Here is a 22971-nt window from a genome sequence, read left to right as displayed (position 1 = left end):
GCAAATTTCAAAGTAATATTTTGACCAATAATAAAGAATTCTGCTGTAAAAAACAAGCCAAACCAAACCCAAACTCAAACCTCCTCTTGTCACACATGTCAGGAAACCCGCCGCCTGCCCGAATCAAACGCAGCCGGACGCAGCAGCCTGGCGGTCGAGGCGGCCCGGGGGTGGAAGGCTGAGCCCCAGCCCTGACTCCGGAGGCCACAGCCTGGCTTTACAAAGGCAGACGCGGGTTTTCTTTCACCTCCAGAAGCACAAGGAAGGGAATAAATGATCTGAGGCTTACAATAAGAAATAGATAAAAATTAAAGAAAAGTCCTATTACGGCCCAAGCCATGCTCACAAAGGAAAACACACAGTTGCCTTGTGTCCGGGGCGCAGCCTGCAGGAGTCAGGCTCTGCGACAGCGAGCTCTGCTCGTGGCAGCAGCAGGAGCTTCACAGAATGCTGTCCTGTCCCGAGGAGAAACAAGCTGAAAGTGCGCGGCTCACCTCCGTGAGGAGGGCTGGAGGACCCAGCGCTATCATCGCTGAGCAGCCTAGTTAACTCGCAGACTTCCCACGCCAGCATCTGTCCAGCACGAAACAAGCCTGCTAACTTCTCAGATGACTGGTGGGGAGGTGGTTCTCCATGGCTGTCATGTATCTGCATGTCTTCCAAGCACAGACACCGACAGGGCTCTGTTCAAAGCATTTACACAAGGACGCTGTTTACAGGACAGCCTTGTAAGCCAAACCGCGTCCCTCTGCGGCGAAGGGCAGGCAGGCAGGCTCACCTCCCAGGAGCAAGGATTTGGGTGTTCTACGTTCAGGATTCCTCTGCAGCCACACAGCCCACCGCAGGCATCACGAGGCCCTGGGTGAAGACCCCGAGGAATCAGGGCCCCGTGTCTGGCGGAAAGAATGCCACTCTGGCTGTGCTGCTGTTGCTGTGTAATAAATGTCCTTCATCTCTAACCTAAGAATCTTACACTTTTTCGCCAGCATCCATGAAAATGGCAGCTAACTCTACAGCTTGCACATAGGATAACATCTCAGGCCCTTCACAACTGTTGCTGTTACCCCACAAAATAAATACCACACGAGGAGGAAGAAAAACAATGAAACACAAAGAAAACAGGCGTGCACACACACCACACATGGAACAGCGTTTGTCCATCGCTGCCCTTCGTCTGCACAGTCCGAAGGGGTTTGAAGTCCACTACTATGGACTTCCCACTTGCTGACTAAAAAGAAACCAAAGGCAGCATGGGCTCCATGATACGGCCCTCAGCTCGAATGCCTGCATCTCCTGCATTAACTAACGTCCTGTTTAACAGGACCGCTGTGATACTGATCTGAAGATGCGCGGTGGCTCAAGCCTGTAATCCCAGCACTTTGGGAGGCCGAGACGGGCGGATCACGAGGTCAGGAGATCGAGACCATCCTGGCTAACACGGTGAAACCCCGTCTCTACTAAAAAATACAAAAAAGTAGCTGGGCGAGGTGGCGGGTGCCTGTAGTCCCAGCTGCTCGGGAGGCTGAGGCAGGAGAATGGCGTAAACCCGGGAGGCGGAGCTTGCAGTGAGCTGAGATTCGGCCACTGCACTCCAGCCTGGGCAACAGGGTGAGACCCCATCCCAAAAAAAAAAAAAAAAAAAAAAAGGACTGACCAAGATTAACATGTGCTGGCAGCTGCAGCAAGTGTTTCAAACACAGCTCGCCTGAACCTCCCAACAGCCTGTGATGCAGACGCTGTCACTAGCTTTGCTTCTAGATGAGAAAGTAAGGCTTGGAAAGACGAGACAATTTTCTGAGGTCACACAGCTACCACAGAACAGTGTGGGGTCAACACCCAGGCCTGCCCAAAGCCCAGACCATGTGCTGATCCTCCGCACCGCAAGGCCTCCTGAGGCTGGCATGGGACTTTACTGAAACAATGTCTTAGAGGAAGAGAACAGAGAAATCTTGGGAAATTCTTTGCTACCCACTGATCTTCCTGATGATTAGAAAGTAAGTTGACATTTTCAGAATTATTAACATGTTATTAGGATATAAAATTCTACCGATTTCTAAAAGTTAGGAGCAACTGAAAACATTAAACATAAAAAGGCAATTAAAAGCATTCCAGAATATGTAGACAACAAATCAGTAAAGGACACTATTAAAAAGAAAATACCGTGGCTGGGCATGATGGCTTACACCTGTAATCCCAGTCCTTTGGGAGGCCAAGCTGGGAGGATCGCTTAATTTCAGGAGTTCAAGACCAGACTGGGCAACAAAGTGAGACCTTATCTCTATTAAAAAAAAAAGCCAGGTGTGGCCGTAGGCACCTGTGGTCCCCAACTACATGAGAGGCTAAGACAGGTGGATCTCTCGAGCCCAGGAGTTCCGCAGTGAATCCTAATTGTGCCAATGCACTCCAGCCTGGCAGACAGAGCAAGACCCTGTCTCACAAACAAACAAAAAACAAAAAATAGTAAGTGTATAAACTAATCCAGAAAAAGAAAAGCATAAACAGAAATGTAAAAGTAGAAACAGCTACAGGCAGAAAAAGGAAACTGAAGTGATAAGAGCACTGTCTTTTACTCCGTGCAAATCCATGAGAAAACAGGGACAAAGCAGGTGGCTTTCTGGAAAACTCTAAATTAAAAACTGTTCCCAGAAACACAGAAAAATCCTCAGGCACACAACACTAAGGCAGACTAATAATAAATTATGAAAAGCACACAGCACACCTCATGTGCTCAGCAAAGGCAATTCTTAGGTGAATACTCAAACCTTCAAGGAATAGATCATTCCATATTACTCAAAAGTTTTCCAGAGAGGGAGCAAGACAGCTTCTAACCTATATGCCACCATATCCTTTTGAGGTATCACCTGTGCACACACAAACCAGACACCAACATCACTCACAAACGCAAAAACCCGGGGAAATGCCACCCCTGGAGCTCCAACCTATTGGTTCTGAGTTTAGGAGCAACACATCGTTAGTGTTCCTGTGGCAGAAACTAGAACCGTGCACTGGGTCCGGCTCCCCCGTCCCTGGGCGCTGATGGTTAATACTGAGTGTCAACAACCTGAATGGATTGAAGGATGCACAGTGTTGTTCTGGGTGTGTCTGTGAGGGTGTTGCCAAAGGAGTTGAACATCTGAGTCAGTGGACTGGGAGAGGCAGACCCCCCTCAGTTTGGGTGGGCACCATCTAATCAGCTGCCAGCGCAGCACAGCCAGAATAAAGCAGGCAGAAGTCGGAAAGAGCAGACTTGCCGAGTCTTCCAGCCTCATCTTCCTCCTGTGCTGGAGGCTTCCTGCTCTCGAACATCAGACTTGAAGTTCTTCAGCTTTTGGACTCTTGGACTTACACCAGTGATTTGCCAGGTGGTCTCAGGCCTTTGGCCACAGACTGAAGGCTACACTGTTGGCTTCCCTACTTTTGAGGTTTTTGGACTCAGGCTGGCTTCCTTGCCCGTCAGCTTGCAGACAAGCTATTGTGGGACCTCACCTTGTGATCGGGAGGCAATTCTCCTAATAAACTCCCCTTCATAGATTCATCTATCCTATGAGTCCTGTCCTTCTGGAGAGCCCCGACTCACACAGGCACTGAGGGCTGGGGGTGCTGTGGGTCTGTGTCTGGCCTTGGGTGGGGCCCTCCCCTCTGGCAGCAACCTGGAGGGCACAGGTTCCAGATGATGGGGCCACAGGAGAGGGCAACCTGGGTCCCAGAACCACTGCATGGAGGGAGTGCCCTGCAGAGCTGCTGGACCCCTGGGACTCTGCCAGGGCAGGAGAGGCCACTGTCTCCCAACCCAGTGCATCCCATCTCGACCACTCTGTTCTCCACCTGGCAGCCCTCTGGATGGTGAAGAGAGCTCCCATTCTCAGGTCTCTCACCTGCTTCTCTGTCGCAGGTTTGGGGTTCCTTACCACCCTGGTGGCACGGAAGCCGTTACAGACGGGCAATGGCCATTTTAAAGCTTTCTCAAGGCAGAGTGTCCCGCAGTCCGTGGCTGTGAGCTGTTGAGTGGAGAGGAAGGCAAGAACGACTCTTCTCTGTGGTGTGGGCATCAGATGATTTTAAGCCATCCAAAAACAGCACGGCTATGTTAACAGCCGCATAGGTTGCTAGATGACATTAAATCCGTAGTCAGCCAGAAACCCCAGTTCTTTTCATATTTACCACTGATCGACTTCAGTCACGGAAACATAGGTCTGTAATTGATACAGAAAACTCATTTCAGCTGGGCCCAGTGGCTCATGCCTATAATCCCAGCAATTTGGGAGGCAGAGGCAGGAGGACTGCTTGAGGCCAGGAGTTTGAGACCAGCCTGGGCAACATGGCAAGACCCCATCTCTACAAACAACTTAGCCGGGTGTGGTGGTGCATTCCTGTAGTCCCAGCTACTCGGGAGACTGAGGTGGGAGGATTGCTTGAGCCCAGGAGGTCAAGGCTGCAGTGAGCTGCATTTGCTCCCCTGCACTCTAGTGTGGGTGACACAGCCAGACCCTGTCTCAAAAACAAACAAACAAACAAAACCACCAAAAACACCCTACCCAAAACCAACACAGAAAACTTGTTTAGTCTAAATTTTTATGTTATAAAACATTCTTATATTTTAAAGCCTATCAGAAAAACTGTTGCATTCCAACTGGGCAAATCCCCTCAGGCTAATGTACATACACCAATAAAAGATGTGATCTATTTCAGAATACCCTAGCTTCTCTTCCATGTTTTTCTTGAGTTCTCCTTCACCAGCTCCTCTTCCCCACCCGCCGTCGTGAGCACAGCAGAGCCGGCCCCAGGGGTCCTCTCCTTTCCTCTGACCCCCCCTCACCTGCTCTCTCCGCAGAAGCCGAGGGCCTGCTGGGAACCAGGCAGGCTGTCAATGCATAAATTAGGCTGCATCCGCGCAGAAGCCTCCTCTACTAGACAAGCTCGACCTTGGCTTCCTTCTCTGTCCTTGTAGAATCCAGTGTGAGAAGAATCCTGCTAAGTCAGTTAAGAAAAATCCCTGCCCTTGGTGCCTTAACACCTGGAGATCCTACTACTCTGGCCAGCTGTCAGCGACGATCCTATCAAGTCTGCTTGGCCAGAAACCCCTTCTTGATGCTTCCTCTGGGTAATTTTCCATCCACTGACCCTGACCCTGACCCTGGTCCCTGGTTGTCAATTCCCGCCTGTCCTCCGTGAAGTCGGAGTTGAGTCCAGTCTCTTCGCCTTCTGCATGCTACTGCCATGCATTGTTTTTTTCTTTAGCAGCTGTCAGAGCTCTTTATACATTCTGGATGTAAGTCTCTTGTCAGATACACGATTTGCAAATAATTTCTCCCATTCTGTAGGTGGTCTTTTTACTTTTTCTTTATGGTATCCTTTAAAGCACAACAGTTTTTAGTTTTGGTGAAACCTCCTTTACCTGCATTTCCTTTTTCCTTGCACTTTGGTGTCACATCAGGATGATGAGGCCTGACAGGGTGGCAGGGGCTGGGGGACGCTCTCCCCACTCTTTCCCTGACCGGAGCCAGCACACTCCCCGGCTCAGGGTGGCAGCCACAAGTGAGTCTCTTCTTTCTCTATTTGAACGTCTCTGTTGAGCTGTGGCTGATGCACAGGAACCTGCATGTCTTCAGACTGTACAACCTGAGGGGTTCTGGTACGTGGCTGTGTGTGTAAAACTACCCTCCTGGTTGAGACGGTCAAGGTGCCCGCATCCCTCCTGGAGCCTGGGGTCATGCCCCTCTGTAAAACATGCTCAAGTCTTTCCCAGCTTCACAGTGCCTCCCTGACCCTTCCTTCCCTTCTTCCACCGCAGCGTCTCCCCACCCTGCCCTGGGTCCCTGCCCTCTGGGAACTCGGTCAGAGGTGACCTTGGTTCTTGCTGAGGTCCTCTCAGCCATAGCATTGGGTGGTCCTGCATCCCATCCCCCTTCATCCTGCCTGGGGCGGCTGGTTTATCCCAGACTTCCCACCACTCCTGCAGCGGCGGAGGCTTTCTCCTGCCTGATCACTCTGGGCTCTGACCTTTGGTCCAGGACACCGAGGCCTGGGACTGGCCACAGACACTGCAGAACCACCCTGCGCTCAGCTGCCCCAATGCCAAGCACAGGCCCCTCACCTGTGCTTGGCTGCTGGACTTGCACCTGCGCACCACAGCTCCCTTCCCAGTCCCAGTGAGGAGCCTCTGAGTCCCAGTCCCAGTGAGGAGCCTCTGAGTCCCAGTCCCAGTGAGGAGCCTCTGAGTCCCAGTCCCAGTGAGGAGCCTCTGAGTCCCAGTCCCAGTGAGGAGCCTCTAAGACCCAAGTCAAGAGAGTCTGAGGAGGTGGAATCTATGCAGTGAAGTAATTTTAAGAAGTATGAATATAACGCTTCTTCTGTTTGAAGATCGATTGCTTCTGCCCTTCCTTAATTTCGATTATGTGAGAAACTCCTCTGGAATACAAATGTCTCCAATCTCGCTTACAACACAGATTTCTTTCAGAAGTGGAAATTCCCACGGGCCCCACTCTCTCTTCTCCTAACCCCCAGCCCCCTTAGAGTGTGGAGGTCCCAGTGCTCTACGGGAAGCTCTGTGTGGTGAAGGTGAAGGGACGGTGGAAACGCTCAGAGCAGGCATGTGAGTTTTAAACACGGCTGTCACCTGGCTGGAGGGTGCGCTAACAGCTGGCAGGGAACGTGGCTATGACAGTCCCGCCTGCAGGATGAGGCCTAGGTGAGAGATGGATCCTCCCCTATATGCAGGCATTAAATCCCAAGTACGATTCTGCCATTGGAGCCAGGGTTTCTAGCTGTAATGTGAACAGCACACAAACTGAATAGATGACCCTTTGCTCAGTGCCCGGAATTATGCTCTGAACTTCTTGGAAAGAGCAAGGATTGCTATTCAAAAGTAGAATATGTTTTGAAATATTAAAATAGAAAGTCTGGGCCGGGCGCGGTGGCTCAAGCCTGTAATCCCAGCACTTTGGGAGGCCGAGGTGGGCGGATCACAAGGTCAGGAGATCGAGACCACAGTGAAACCCTGTCTCTACTAAAAATACAAAAAATTAGCCGGGCGCGGTGGCGGGCGCCTGTAGTCCCAGCTACTCAGGAGGCTGAGGCAGGAGAATGGCGGGAACCCGGGAGGCGGAGCTTGCAGTGAGCCGAGATCGCGCCACTGCACTCCAGCCTGGGCAACAGCGTGAGACTCTGTCTCAAAAAAAAAAAAAAAAAAAAAAAAAAAAAAAAAAAATAGAAAGTCTGCTCCTTGGAGCCCTAACACAAAGTGAGGGCATCTGGGCCATCCTTGTATTCGCCAGTGTATCTTCTCGTGTGAAATGGCAGCTGCTGGTGTGGTGAGTGAGTTTCCTATTTCTAGCTCGCATATTTTAAAGGCACCTACATTCAACACAAAATTTTAAACACAAAGAGGAGGTGCAGTGTCAGTGGTCTCAGCCCAACCGTGTGGAATCATCTAGAACCTTGCTGTCCGTCCACCCCTTTCACCTCTGTCCGGCTGGGTCATCTCTGGAGTTAGCATGCTTCCTTTACAGCACGTTTTCCCAAAGGTGTCTGCATATTTTGTTTTAGTAAAATCATTTTTTTCTATTTCCGCTCTTTAGAATGAAAATGGAAAATACTTCCCTTTCAATTAGTGTTTGCTTTTTAGTGCTCTTGTTTAAATTTTCCCAGACTCAGAAAAGAAAAGTGGCTGTTTCTCAGACTCTGCTATACACACTCACGCACACACAGAAAGCTGAGGGCGGAGGCGTTCAGCCCACTCTTTCGCCAAGTATTAGATGTGACCTAAACGTTCAGAAACGTTTGAGGTTGCTCCGTTACTGATTTGGCGACGGCACCGGTGGAGGCAGGATTGGTCAGCTATCCATGGGAAGATTCACACTGCAGTGCGCACTGCCAGCTGAGAGGGTGATCAGGACACACTGCAGACAGCCCAGCAGGAACAGCGGGGACAGCACGCAGAGCAGGCCATCATCTGCCGGGGATGCCAACCACACAAAGCAGTGCCCTGGGATGCTGCCCTGGAAGAATGGCCTTTCGGCTCGGGTCCCTGGGGAGGGGCACGTCAGCTTCTTGTGGAACAGGTCCTTCTTAGGAGCTTGACATCTGCCTTCCCCACGGAGCGGCTCTGCCTGTGCTCCCTCCTTGCTAGGGCTGATCTGGAAAACCACAGTTCTCGGAGCAGTGCCAGGGCATGAGCAGAATGGGTCCAGCTACGTGGGTCCCTCCGCCTTCGTGCTTTGCCAAGCATTTCCCTACCTGCTGGGGACATTTCCTCGCTTTCTCCCCGAGACCCAGCATCAACGCGATGCACACTCATCTCCAACCTCCAGTGCTGATGAAACACAAATCCTCCTTGGTCTGGAGATCGCATTCAAGACTGCAGAAAATACCGAGCCTCCCTTGTAATTCCAAGCATATAGAGTAGAAACTTTCATCTCAGGGAAACGAAATCAGTCTTATTCCACGCGTGATTAGCTTTGTTATATGACTTCAGATGTTACAACATGATTCGCAAGGAACGCTCATGATTGCTGCTGGCTGCCTTCCCTGATTCTGCCCATTTCCCACCTGTTAGGGGTCTTTTCAAGGAGGACCCAGGAGGCCCGCATTCCTACTCTTGCAGGACGGGCGCCCCCGCGGCCTGGGCCCCCAGAGAGACGCATGCATGTAAGATGACGGTGCCTGAGGAAGTGGAAGGAGGCCATGTGAGGGACCTGGGGACCTGGGTCTTCAGGGTGGGGACAAGACTCTGAGAGACCAGGCAGAGCTGGCAGTGCTGTTCTTGCTGGAGGGGCCTCTGTGACATGCTAGGGCATCCTGGCTTCGTGGCCCTAGAATGGCCTGTCTCTGGGCCCTCATGAAGATTCCCTGTACTACTGTCCGTGAATAAACTTTCTGCTTATACCAGCCACTGTGGATTCCACGGACTGCAACCAAAACCTCGTCCTGTACTTTCTAAGCACCTTCAGTATTATCACTTGAGGAACGGTTACTAGTATACGCGTTTCTTATGAAATGTACCCCTCTGATATCCTGACAGCACAGCACACAGGCGTGAGAGTGCATGTGATACTTCTTTGCTTCTGTACAGTGGCACCAACTCATTTCAGAATGGCTCGCACACAGCCAGTTTAGAGACCGTCTAATTAAGATACAGGTACTGATGAGGTGCTTCAGGGAGAACAGCACTGCGGGAACTGGAAAACACACATGCTTTCTTGAAAGTGATTCTCTGAGGGCTGTTCCTCCAAGAATCGAACCACGACTGAACACCCTTGAGTGTAAAGTGCTCACTCAGTGCGTGTCCCTTCGGAACAGAGCCTGCAGTGGCTTTGCGCGCCCCTTCGGAACAGAGCCTGCAGTGGCTTTTACGTGGTCACTCAATTCGAGTTCTTACTCCTTAAAACAGAGTGGAGTCAACTCTATCTACATTTAGTTCAGGCGTTTCTGCTGGACTCGAGTCCCAGTTCAACCCCATCCTGTCCTGCACTGCTGACCTCACATCGCCGTGATCTGCCCCCACGTGGCATCTTCCATCCTGTGCTGAGACGCAGCGTTGGGGGTGAGTAGGATGCACCGGCAGGAGCTCTGAGGCTGGCGCGTGGGGTCTGAGTGTCCGGATGCGTGTGTGGGGACACTGCTTTTGCCCTTCCTACTACCCACCCTGGAGGGCCTCGTGCCCATGTGTGCCCTGGAGTCACTCTACAGGGTGGATGCCCCGCTGTGGGAGTGGGGTCTCCAAGGGCAATTCTGAGCACATGCACTTTTGCTGTGACCTGGGAATGCCGCCCTTACACTTGGATCTGAGAGGAAATGGAACAAACACACCCCATCCTCAAGAAATATGAAAGACAGCAAGTCACACTTACAGTGCTCCTGGCACGTCCCAGGCAGGACACAGAGGATTTCACATGGATAAACTTCCTCCTCTACACACGACGATGACGACTGTTTACTGCAGGCAGTTGTGGGTGGGGGGGACCGACACCATGAAGGTGAAACCACCTGCTCAGAGCCATGTCACAGCCACGTCAGAGCTACGCCAGCCTGAGCCGCCGAGCCAGGGTCGGGTCTGTCTACGCCAGCCTGAGCCGCCGAGCCGGGGTCGGGTCTGTCTGGTTCCAAACCCCAGCTCCTGAGCCCTGTGCTTTTATCCCCGTAGATGCCTTGGGGAAGAGGGAAGGGAGAGTTTGCTGAGAGAGCTGGGGTGACTTGGGAGAAGTCCTTCCAGTGAACTCTGAAGAACGAACAGGGTTTGCACAGGCAGAAAGCAAAGGGAGTTCCGAGCAGCAGGAACAGCCCACGAGAGGTAAGAGCAGCAAGGGTGGCCCTGTCTGGGCAGCAGCAAATCAACCGTCTGGTGGGACTGAGGACACGAGGTGAAGAACACTGGGCTAGAAAACATTAGCTAGGGCTCTGAATGGGAACTTTCAGTGTGGGCTCAGCGGACAGGCCACAGGGCCCCAGCAGGAGCTCTGACCAGACACGGCAGGGTGGAGTGTACTCCAGGAAGGCTAATGGCAGCTGCCCACAGGACGGGGGACGAGGGACGTGCTGAGATCTCTGGCAGCTCAGCACCACGTGTACACACAGGGTCCCGCCTCTGCAACCCTCTGCTGAACCCAGCGGAGATGAGGAGGCACAAGCCCCAGCACAGGAGACGGCTGGCGATATAGGCGGTGCACCCAGGAGGGTTTCAGAATGGGTGGGGGTCTGCTGTGTGCTCAGGCACCCACTGGGCTGACATGTGGTCGTTCCTGCTGATCGCAACGGCGCTCTCGGGCCTCGACTCCCACAAATGGCTATGTTCTTCTAGGGCAAAACCTGCCTGCTTCACTCTCCTTCCGAGATCCAGCATCTTCAGACCACACACTGACCTGCCGAAGCAGGAACTTCCAGGGGCTGGGTTTTCTGTGTGCGCAGATGGCAGTGCAGCCGTCCGTCGCGCGAGGCTGTCTGAGAAGTTCTGTAGCAGCCATGGCACAATGTCTTCAGAGATACACCAAATGGCTAAGTATTGCGATCTCCATTTCCTTTAGAGAAACAGAATTCAGAGACTTTGCTCTTCAGCAACAACACAAATACCCGTGAGCGAGGTCTGATAAATAATTTGCAAGAGGTGCAGACGGAACAGTGCTTGTGTGGGGCGTCAGTGAGTCCAGTCGGCCCGGGTGCTTCCGTCGTTTTCTCCATTCTCCTTTGGCAAAATCTCCTGCCCAGACACAGAGCCGCTGTCACCTCCCTGGGTCCTCAGGACAGCGAACGCCGAGGGCTTCCCTCACAGCCCGTTTAGCACATTCCGTGCGCCAGACGGGGCTTACATCACGCTGTGGAAGCTGAGCCTCCCTCCTGAGACTCCAGTCTCACTGCCAGAGCCCTCACTGTGGTCAAGCCAGTGGCTTCCACTGGAAGGAGAAGCACTTCCAGATGCAAAAGCAACTCAGCATCTACTTCTCAAATTGTGCATACTACGCCTCTGAAATAAAATTTCTGAGATTGTCTGCAGGGTAGTGAGGAATCTGAGCAGGCCCAGCGTACTATTTTACTATGATAACCAGGGGATAATGATACACGTCAGCACCCTGGAGATTCCGGCCACATGGAGCTTTCTCACACCGGCGACGAGGGTTGCTGCAAGCATCCCAGCACAGGCAGGAGCCGATGCCCATGGTGGCAGCTCACGCGCCACGCATCTGTGCCTGCTCTGGATTATTCAGTGACAGTCATCTGCTGTGCCCCACCACAGGGGCCCATGGACAGGGCTGTCCTCCAACACTATCTGGTGTCCCGTGTGGATTTCCACAAGCAGGCAGCGTGCAGGAGATGGTGTGTGCACATGTTCCTACGTGTGTTAGTGCATGTGTGAGCAACTGTGTGGGGGAGGAGAGGACCAGCTGTTAGCGGAGAGAGCGCAGGCCCTGCGTTCACAGAGGCCCTGTTCAAATTCTAGCTCCCCCGTTATCTATGTGGCCTCCTGTCACTGGATTTCACTTCATCAGGAGACCTCAGTTTGTTGATCTGTAAAACAAGCTAGTCACACCGTGAGGTGAAACGCTCAGCACGAGGCCTGGCTCACGGTGAGTGGGTGCCTGTGGAAGGTCTGTGCTGCTTCTCCCCCCTTAGCGGTCCCTTGCTTGTGACTCCTTTCCCTGGCCCAGGTTTGGGACGTGACCTCAGAAGATGAGGGCGGACGGGGCGGAAGCTGCCCTGTGCTCAGCCTGCAAGGGTGAAAGATTGACAGGGATGTGGGCGGCACTCATCTCTCCCCGTGACCTCCCTGTCACCAAATATCCCAGGAAAATGCATTCCAGCTTCAAGGACATTCTTAGCAAAGGGGGTCCTGTCCCAGCTTTGTGCATTATTGAGACCACCGTTCAGTCTGGACTTTGTCCAGCAAACATGATTCAAGGGTTCTTCAGGCAAAATATCAGCAAGTGACTATTATGGGCTAAGCTGAACTAAGATTCCTCACGGTTCAGCCAGCGCTTTTGTAACTGCGGCAGGACAGTGTCTAGAGTAACTTGTCTCAGTGCGGCTGCAATGACACTTTCTGTGGGTTCACCTTTAGCAACAGGCACAAAAGCCAGTAGGGCCTCCCACAGTCCAACCAGAACCCTGGAAAGCACCCCCGCTTTTCATGGTCACACACATTGGAACTGGGCCTCCCACAGTCCAACCAGAACCCTGGAAAGCACCCCCGCTTTTCATGGTCACACACATTGGAATTGGAATCTTTTCTGCAGTCTTTCTCATATTAAAATGATTAAAAGCAAACAGTCGCACATCCAAGCAAAGAACTCCTATCATAAGGCCCTTTGCCTGTGCCTCTGGCTCACATCTGAGCGTGCCCACGTACCTGCAGGGAAATCCGGCCGATGCCGCTGAGCAGCTGGGGCTCTTGCTCTGGGTAATACTTGATAACCGCATGGTACGCCTCTACGGCGAGCACATAATCCTGCGGGAAGAAAAACCCAGCGTACCTCAGGGCTGAGAAAAGCACTGCGGGTTTCACACGTGTAGAAGAGCACAAGCGTATACAGACGCGGTGTGGAGAGAGGACACGCTGACACACGAGCCGGCGGGGAAGCTGGAAACCAGCACGCGGCGCTCGGCTGGGAGGGGGCGGCTGCTCTCCCAACTGCAGTCAGGCCGGGATTCTGAGCTGTGTGCGTCGCACAGGCGGGGTCCTGCCTGTCATCGGGGGCTGTCGGGGTTTAGTTGGGCCTGAGGGTCTGTTTCCTGCTTCCATCTTCTAAACAGCAATTCATATTTCCCTTGGACCGCACCTAACTCTCTTTCCTGACAAAGTTATTATGTGAATAGGCGAACGCTGTCTCATCTCCATCCTCCAAATACATAAGCCAAATTTTTAAAGTGTCTCTTAAACGTTTTCTATGCTAGAAACTAAGGTCAAATCTTTAAATGTAGAGAAAACCCACAAACAACTTTGCCGAGGCTGAGAATGGCAATGGGGGTCACCCTTGCAGAGCAGAATGCGTGAATGTCGTCTGGTCTCTGTGGCACGCGTGAGACCCTCCCGTTTCGGAGACAGCTACGGGGGAACATTTAGGAGCGCTGCGCCAGCTGCCATGCTCAGGGCATCTGCTTTCTGCCAAGGGCCTTTGCTGGATCCCTCATCACTCTGCTCTGTCTGTGGTGGTCTGGCCCGCAGTCCCTCCTCAAGGACAAGGCCTGGCAGCACCGTCTCACTGTCCATCTGCCTGCTCATGCCGGCCCATCGCAGGCACTTGGTGGACGCTGAGTGGACCCAGTCACCCTTTCCAGGTGTGAGCAAAGCGGTCTCAGTGCAGGAAGGTCTTGCCAGAGTCATGTGGGACACAGTGGTAGCTTGTCTCAAGTCCCCAACAAACCCGGGCTCTCTCTAGTAAGACAGTGATCGCCACATTTACTGAGCGAGCTCTGTGCAGCGGGCCCTGCACTAAATACTCCCCTGCATTCTAGCGCTTAGCTATAAGCACTCGGTCAGCAATAACGACGGCCACCAATGGTGTCTTCCTTCTTACTTATTCATCGTAAAACCCCAGAAGGTACTTTTATTTCTTTATTCTTCTACATGTTCCATTTCCTCCAAACTGGGACTGGAGTTACTAGCTTGCTAATTGGGATGTTACAAAGAAAGACAGACAAGTACAATTCCAGTTTGGTAGGAAGGAAAAAAAAAACCCAAAAAAACAAAAAGACTGTCTCCAGTCTAGTACCTTCGAGTACAGCTCATTAAAACTCATTTTATTCAAGGCCTGACGCCCATGAGGAGCCAGACAGCACATGCCTCAGTCTCCTTTCCCACGCCTTCCTGCTGCCTGTCTCTGCTGTCTAATTGTGCGAGTGTGAGTGTGTGAGAACGTGCATGGGCATGAGAGCGTGTGCGTGTGTGTGTGAACGTGCGTGTATGAGCATGAGAGCGTGTGTGTGAGCGTGTGTGTGCGTGTGTGTGAGCATGTGTGAGTTCCCTTGCACAGAGGAGGGCTTTGTGACCTGGCATGGGGGCACTCGGGGTGGCTGAGGCTGCAGCTGGGATGGACACGGCACCCTTGATGCAGAGGCGGGGCCTGCACACCCTGGGCTGGTCCTGATCGGACAAGTTTAGGGGAGCAGCTCTGCCTTCCAACAGGGGCTGCACCCACCGGCTTTTCCGATCAGGGAAAATGGCCAAAAGAAGCTCTTTAGAGAGAGCTTAACCTACTCTCCAGATCACGTAGATTTGGCTTTGTGAAGGACATGAATGACTTGCTTCCAGGGACAAGCCTATTTTAGCTCAATCTTCACCATTTCTTTTCAGCAGCCACACGTGGTTTACTGGCTGTGAAACTAGATTTACAACTGTTCTGCAACCAGAAAGGACTTGTGCAGTCTAATTCCAGCAAGATGGAAGGTAGCTGATGCAGCTGCCTGCTCCTTTCCATCATGTGCGGAGCCATGGCGGGTGGTGATGTGCAGACTGGCGAGCTGTGGGGACACCAGGAGGGAAGTGGACTCCCAGGGGCACCGGGGGAGGGGGGCCCAGGCCACCTAAGGTGGCAGGCACCTGCATCCATATAGTCTGCCAGTGCAGGTGCCCTAAGGCTACGGTGAGGCCTAAGGAGAGGAAGCAGTATTTAAAAAGTGAAGATAGTGACATTTTCAATGCTTTATAATACGTGCCACTGTGCATTGTAGCATATCATGCAGATTTATCCAGGGCTAAAACATATGAATACATTTCATTGTTAAGAAGTTAAATTGATATTTATTTCACTGTAATAAAAATGTTATTCAAGATAATTAAATGGCTGATTAAATAACTCATTGTTAGCCCATACACATAATTTAATTAACAGGATACCCCCTTATTATTAAGACCACACACTGTTGCAATACCCTGTATGCTCACTAGATGGCAAGAGAGTGCATATGCTTGGATTGGCTTTAATTGCAACATTTTTTTGCTCCTTTTTTTAACTCAGGAAAATGAAAGCTTAAGCTGAACTTTCAAATTAAATCACGTCCATTGTAAAAGTATTTTTGAAATGCAATAATATGTTCTGTACTGAGTCCCAGCAATACAGGAGGAAGACTCCCATTTGGAGCCTAGTGGTGGTGTTACTACTACAGGGCAACAAAGAAAAGCTCACTCTATCGTTTTCTAGTAATGTGTCTTAAAATGCAAATAAAAGCCTGCCAGGGGAACAGGGAACTTTCTTCCCTGGGGAGTTTTAGCCCCATGATTAGTGAAACACCAGTCCTGTGAATTTATAATTGGTTCTTCATGTCTTTGCATAAGAATGTTCCAGCAAGCTGGTGACTTTCAGGTGAAGCCGATAGTACTCTCAGCGGGTAGAGGCCTACTGTGGACCACCCAGACTGCCAGGTGGGGTGTCAGGGCTAGCCACAGGCAGCACTGGGAGAATGGCCTGTTTTGAGGGGTAGAGGGGTCAGGCTGGGTGCTTCGGGGTCACCTGGTTGCTGGCCCAGCCTTGGGTGAAGAGGCCACCTCCCACCTTCCAGCACAGAGGCCCAGGGCAGGGGAGCGGGAGGGCCTACTTTTCACCCCCGCTCGGAGGTGGGCAAGCCCTGCTGGAGAAGCCAGAGGGGGCTGGAGAAGGGAAGGGGGGCGGGTGGGAGGAGGGTGAGGACCAGAACAAAGTGACCGTGCAGGCACCTGACCTCAGTGGGAATATCTCAGGGGTGGCAACGGAAGAAAAACCTGCTCTGAGCAAAACCACAGAACTTAAAAACCGTAATTTCCTTTATCCAGTGTGCTGAAGGAGAGGAGAGAGCTGTGTGAATGTCAGAGCTGGGAGGAATTTCAGAGATCTCAGATCTACGCCCTTATTTTGAAGGAGGACGCTGAGGCTTGCAGCAGTGCGAGGCTGCGTCACGGGTGCTTGCTACCGAGGACGAACAGGATGCCCTGAGTCTCCTTGTGCGTCCAGCCCGACGCAGCTGCAGAAACTCAAAGGCAGGGGCCCTGCGCTGGGCACTAAAGCCGGGGTGTGTGCTGCACACCTTCCTGACGGAGTGCCTGAGCTGCTGATGTTTGTGAATCTACACCCACACCCAGCCTGCTCGGAGCAGTGCCCCCGGCCACAGTCGCCTCTGGGGATGCTGCAGGGTCCGTGCATAAAGCAGGGCTGCCACTTCAGGGTTCATGACGGAGCCTGCGAGCACGGTTCTCCACCTGGTAAACTGTCTGCTCTGCCTCGCTGAAAATCAAACTCAGGAATGACCTTGGCCACATGAAAGCCGCATGGGTGTGGGAGGAGTTACGATCACTGTCTTAGAACAGCCCAGGAGGTGGTGTGAGCACTGCTCCGGGGCTTCTGCTGCTAGCTGATTCCTGCAGCAGCTCTCAGCGTGCACAGCTGGCTGCAGGGCCACTAGCTCCACACAGGGCACCCCGACGCCCAGTGTGGGAGGTGAGCCAGGCGTGCGTGCATTCCAAACAAAGAGAGGAGCCAAAAAACACCGTTGCACAGGCTAGCGAGAGCCAGGAGACACGGAAAAACAACTGACAGCCTCAGTTCAGCTCCCTGATTTCTAAGCTGTTTCCTGGGGGCTGAGGGCTCTGGGTGACGTCCTAGGAAGGTCTTGTGGGGAAGCTTGTCATCAGGTGTTGCGAGCATCAATCATAAAATCAAAACCAAGAGGCGAAAAAAACACCCTCCACGCAGACAGGGAGAACAAAGGACACCTTCTGGGGATGGAATTCAGAGGAAAACGGGGGAAAATGAACAACGCTTTAAATTAAATCATTTAGACCCACGTTTCAATAATGAAATCTGATCATGTAAATTCTACATTCTGTTGAAATTTCTTGCAGTAGAAATGAAAGTAAATATAGCTCCGTAATGTGTCACTGGGCTCCCTGTGAAGCCAGTGCTTAGCTGGCTTCTCTCATGGCTACACCGGCCCGTCCCTGCCAGCATCTATTATACCAGCGGCTCCCTCACGGCTCCCACTGACACACCCTCTTCCAGATCCCATGGCGGCCCTGCTCGGCCACCCACGTACCTTCATCAGGAGCAGACAGTTTGCCATGGAGTACATCACCCGGCCCAGACGTGACCTCCACAACCGGACAGAGGCTGCAAGGTAAGAGCAGCCTGTGAGTGCACAAATACATTTGAGGCTCTTTCTAGCCATCAATTATTGGGTCCTGTGGATTCTAATTTAACTTTAAAAGATCTCTCTTGCTAATAACCACTGGATTTCGGCATGGAATGCTGAATATGCTGCAGGCTGCACTGAGGCAGAAAATACAGCACTCGCGCTGGGACCAGAGGTGTCTTTGGGAAGAGACCCTCGGCATCAAGAGAACCAGGAGGGCGGCTGCTCAGCATCAGCCCAGACACGAAGCCAAACGGTCTGACCGGAAGCCCCGTTTCCACAGCCAGAACCCTGAGAAAAGGAGCAGAGCTGACAGAAATGACGACATTGTCTGTAGCTCGACAAGGCCAGGAGGGCCACTGGCCAGGGTGGCCGCCAGCCTCTCACAGTTGACCTATGGGAGGCCACCCGGAGGCCCTACCCATGCCCAGCCACAAGGCCTCCCCTGCCTCCCGGCCATGGGCTGGTGCAGATGCCAGTTCCCCCAAGGAGTGCCACACCCTGGTCCAGAACTCAAGTGGCTGGCACATTTCGCTGGGGACTTGGCACTCCCCTGCAGCCAGCTTCCTTCCCTAGCACCCACTGCCTCACGGTGGCTGACCGCGACCCTGAGCCTGGCCCGTCCCTCCCTGCTCTCCCCTGCACATTCATTAGTTAGCAGCCATCCCTCCACTGATTTCAAACCTTCAGGGCCCATCTCTTCTAGAAGTTTCCAAACTGGCTTTGTGGACTTGCTGGGGTCTGCAAAGGCCCCTGGGGGAGGGCGGGCTGACCAATAGCACCTGTTTATTACTGGGATGGCCAGGGGGAAGGCGCAGGTTGAGGACTGAGCTCATCTGAAATGAGTATGTTATCGACAGGCAAGCTGAGGTCCAGAGAGGACAGGGACACTTCCATCTGACCCCCTGTCCGGTGCTCCTTGCACCTGTACTATGCCCACTTCCTCTAAGAAAAGTCCACACCCCAACTGTGAATGCCAAGATGCCACCCTGGGCAGCACCAGTGCCTGGGAGCGCTCCCAGCCTCCCTCATTGCTGGGCACAGGGAGCCGTGTGTCCCCGGCTGCCTCTGAGGCTGCGATTTAGGAGGCTGAAGCTGACCTTCCTCCCGCAGCTGGCACCACGTGTCCACAGTGAGGTAACAATCACCTGGAAATGATGTGTATTCACGGTGTGCTTCAGGAGAACACACCGAAACTTAATTGCTAGAATTAAAAACTTAACTCTCTTTGCCTTTCAGCAATTAAAACCACATTAGCTGCTTATATTCCCCTTGTACCATTATTTTTGTGAAAAGAAATTCTGAATATCTTCTCTTAATGGAGGTAAAATATGGATTATCTCAATGAATTGCATATTTATTCTGATGATCTTTGCAGTTTCTTTTCCTGCTTTAAATCCTCCCCTACCCTCCTTAGAAATGCTCATGGTGTAACCTTTTGTTAGATTTCCAGGAACAGCCTTCTGCTCTCTGATAACTACATGCTCATTCCCACCAAAGCGGGAGCCCAACAAGGGGTAACATGACTGGGTGCCAAGAATGCTGGATGGGACATCCAGGAGCAGATGGCGACATCTCTCCTTCAGACCTTGTTACTCTGCTTTCAATTAAATTACTGAAAAGAGAGCGCACAAGTGCACACACAAGCACACACCACACCCACACCACATGCCACAACATGCACATTCAACGTACACCCACCACATACACACCTCACACATGTTCAGCTCACACCAGCCAGCAGTTCCCCAGAAACCCCAGCACACCTGCAGAAACGCAGACCACCCGGTCCCGACTTGGGCTGCACACCGAGTAGGACAGAAGCTATGGGAAAGAGGAGATGACCAGGCAACCAGGCCTGTGGGGAGACGCTGCCACAAGCAGTGAGGGAGTGAGGCTCGGCGGGGCTGCCCGGGAGGGAGCACTCAGGCCGGGTTTCCAACCGTGATCGGAAGCTCGCTCCTGGCTAAGGCACTCCCCGAGACGCAGCTGGCACGGCCTCACTGCGCGGATCGGCCCGTGTCACGGCCTCACTGCGCGGATCGGCCCGTGTCACGGCCTCACTGTGCGGATGGGCTCATGTCAACCCACCCAGTACCCCAGGGGTTTTCCAATGCCTCAGGGAACTGCCCAGCCCCCTCAGCCTGCCCCCAGGCTCCGGGCAGTGCCCATCTTCCACTCCTGCTCCTTCTGAAGCACCCTCCCGAGCCTCTGTCCCTGACGCGGAGGCCTCTCTGGGCCCCTTCAGCTGGGCTGGGCTCCTTCCTCACACCCGCTCAGACCACCACTCGGCGTGCCAGGTTCCGGGCCGTGTGCTTCTGTGGTGGAGGCGAGTCTCCTCCCCGTGTGCAGGGCTCGGGTCTGAGGCTGCACGCTGCACCCGCAGCATCACCCAGTGAAGTGCCTGGCTTCCCCAGGAAAGGGGTGAGTGGCAAATGCACGAAGGGATGTGTGCAGTGCTGACTACGAAAAGGAAAGGACAAGAGGAAGCGAGAGGCTTTGGACTCAGTCTCTCAATGACGTCCGAGAAGCATCTAGTCAGCAAAGTCCGGCCGACCCACCTTGTCTGCCCTCCTGAGTCACGCTGCTCATGGCCCCGTCTTCTGCTAAGCCTTGCTCCAAATTGGCCAGGATCTGCAATCATTCCAAATGAGAAGGACAAAATCATGGGAACCAATTTTTGTCTAAGACTTTGTTAAAATATATTCTCAGTACAGCAAATTTCTCTGGATGAAAACAATTTGTCAAGGGATGTTCACACACATTTAAAAAAATATGAAAACATTTGATATTTTATTTTAAATTGCAACTTCATTTTAGATTCAGGTGGTACGTGTGCAGGTTACCTGGGCTTACTGGGTGATGCTGAGGTTGGGGGTACGATTGAAGCCATCACCCGGGTAGTCAGCGTGGGACCCAACAGATCGTTTTTCAGCCGTTCCTCCCATCCCACCCTCCCCCGACTGGTAGTCCCTGGTGTCTATTTTTTGCTTCTGTAGGTCCATGTGAATCCAATGTTTAGCTTCTACTTATAAGCGAAAACATTCACTATTTGGTTTTCTGTTTCTGTGTTAATTCACTTAGGATAATGGCCTCCAGCTGCATCCACGTTGCTACAAAGGACATGATTTGGTTCTTTTTTTATGACTGCGTAGTATTCCATGGTGTATGTGCACCATCTTTTCCTTACCCAGTTCACCCACAGGGACACACTGTAAACATCGCCAGTCCCTATGGCGTGGGGTGACAATGAATGGGCAGGGACTCTGCTCCCCGCTGATGGTGAAAGTGGTGTTTATGATGTTCTTGAAGTATCTGCAGACATCATACATAGGGAGTATGTTTTTTAAGAAAAGCATCAACCCTGTAATCCCAACACTTTGGGAGGCCGAGGCAGGCGGATCACTTGAGACCAGCTTGGGCAACATGGCAAAACCCCACCTCTACAAAAATACAAAAAATTAGCTGGGCATGGTGGTGTGCACCTGTGGTTCCAGCTACCTGGGAGGCTGAGGTGGGAGGATCACTTAAGCCTGGGAGGTCAAGGCTTCAAGGCCGCAGTGACCAGTGACTGCACCACTGCACTCCAGCCTGGGTGACAAAGTGAGACCCTGTCTTTAAAAAAAAGCATCGAGTATGTCACATGAGAGTGGTGATGACCTTCTGTGAAAATGTCAGTCTCATTCCCACAGGGCACTGTGCTAGTGGCCTTTTTAATGTACCAAAAACGTTTTGTGCAACACCAGGTCACTTTCCACAGTTTTTATTGCTTGGTTTGTAACTTTTGGGCACTTCTTTTGTGTTTTGTTTTCTCTGAAAGCAAAGCTGCTGTTGCTGCTGTGATCTGGGTAGAGAATTTAGATCATCTTGCCATTTAACACTCCCCACATGACCCGCCCCAGGAGGTGAGGATTTCCGTGTCTCCGACTCCCTGGTCTACACACACTGAGGACGAAGGCGGCCTCTCCTCACCCGCAGGGGCTGTTACTTAACACAAACTGGAGAACAGCTTGCTGTCAACACAAAGGATTTTTCCTCTTAACCGTTATCTTGGGCTACCTCGATGACTCAGAGGACAACGTGGGGTTCAAAATGGTAACCTTGAAAAGAATCTAGCCAGTTTAAACTAGGGAAACAACATTCTTCAGTGAATCTGTCTTCTAAGGAATGATCATAACAACAGAAACTGACAAAAATGGAAGGCTTGGTGTTCCCATGAAATTAACTTCCCTCACCCCTTGTACACAGTTGGTGGGAATGCAAATCAGTGCAACCACTACGGAGAACAGTCTGCGGTTTCTACAAAAAAACAAAAAATAGAGCTACCATACAACCCAGCAATGCACGCCTAGATACACACCCCAAAGAAAAGAAAGGAAATCCGTCTATCAGAGATCTCTGCACAGCCGTGTGCGCTGAAGCACTGTTCGCAACAGCCGAGACTTGGAAGCAGCCTAAGTGCCCATCAGCAGACAACGGGAAAAAGGACTTGCTACATACACACGATGGAGTACGACTCGGCCATAAAAAAGAATGGGATCCTGTCATTTACAACAGCACAGATGGAACTGGAGGTCACTGTGTAAGTGACTACGCCAGGCACAGAAAGACAAACACTGTATGTTCTCACTTATCTGTGGGAGCTAAACATTAAACAACTGAACTCATGGAGATGGAGAGCAGAAGGATGGTTACCAGAGGCTGGGAAGAGTAGTGGGGGATGGAGTGGGGATGGTAACGGGTACAAAAAAAAAAATTAGAATGAATAAGACCTAGTATTTGCTAGTACAAGGGTGACTATAGTGTACATTAAAAAAATAACTGAGGGAGTATAATTGGCTTGTTGCAACACAAAGGATCAATGCTTGAGGGGATGGATACTCCATTTACCTGATGTGATTATTACGCATTGCCTGCCTGTATCAAAGTATCTCCTATAACCCATAAACACCTACTATGTATCCACAAAAATTAAAATTTACTAAAAAAAGGAAACTGACTTCCCTCAGGCTAGCACAGAGGGAGCACAGGAAGAAAGAGGGGCGGCACACCCATCACAGAGGCAAAGCCACTGCCTGAGCCAGACCTGGCAGCGCCCTGGTCAGTGGAGCCTTGAACACGCCCACTGGTGGTCCCCGGGGTGTGACACACCAGGTCAGTGGACTCCTGTGCTTGTTCTGTGCCTCCTCACACTGTGGGGGCTCTACGGGCCTGGGTGACCTCTCCACGTGGCGGGGGCTTTACGGGCCTGGGCAAACCCTCCATGCGGTGAGGTCTCTGTGGGCCTGGGCAATCTCTCCATGCCATGGGTGATCTCTCTACATGCTGAGTGGAGAAGAAAACTGCAGAAACACCGCAGAACTCTGCAGTGAGCATGCAAGGCCC

General features: G+C 52.0%; 1 protein-coding gene across 2 annotated transcripts in view; it reads right to left on the bottom strand.

Moving 5' to 3' along the window:
• LOC105497574 (trafficking protein particle complex subunit 12) overlaps positions 1 to 22971 on the bottom strand; it is a 102769-nt gene that overhangs the window by 2773 nt on the left and 77025 nt on the right. For both annotated transcript variants that reach the window (XM_011768756.3, XM_024797895.2), the window contains exons 7-9: positions 20148 to 20220; positions 17491 to 17564; positions 12836 to 12934 (exon numbers count right to left, since the gene is read on the bottom strand). In XM_011768756.3, the coding sequence (XP_011767058.3) occupies positions 12836 to 12934; positions 17491 to 17564; positions 20148 to 20220 (246 nt within the window). The remainder of the gene's footprint in view (positions 1 to 12835; positions 12935 to 17490; positions 17565 to 20147; positions 20221 to 22971) is intronic.

This window comes from Macaca nemestrina, chromosome 13 (assembly GCF_043159975.1).
Source record: "Macaca nemestrina isolate mMacNem1 chromosome 13, mMacNem.hap1, whole genome shotgun sequence".
In the NCBI taxonomy this organism is placed as follows: Eukaryota; Metazoa; Chordata; class Mammalia; order Primates; family Cercopithecidae; genus Macaca; species Macaca nemestrina.
Note: the sequence above shows the minus strand (reverse complement) of the source record. Positions and strands in the feature narration are given on the sequence as shown.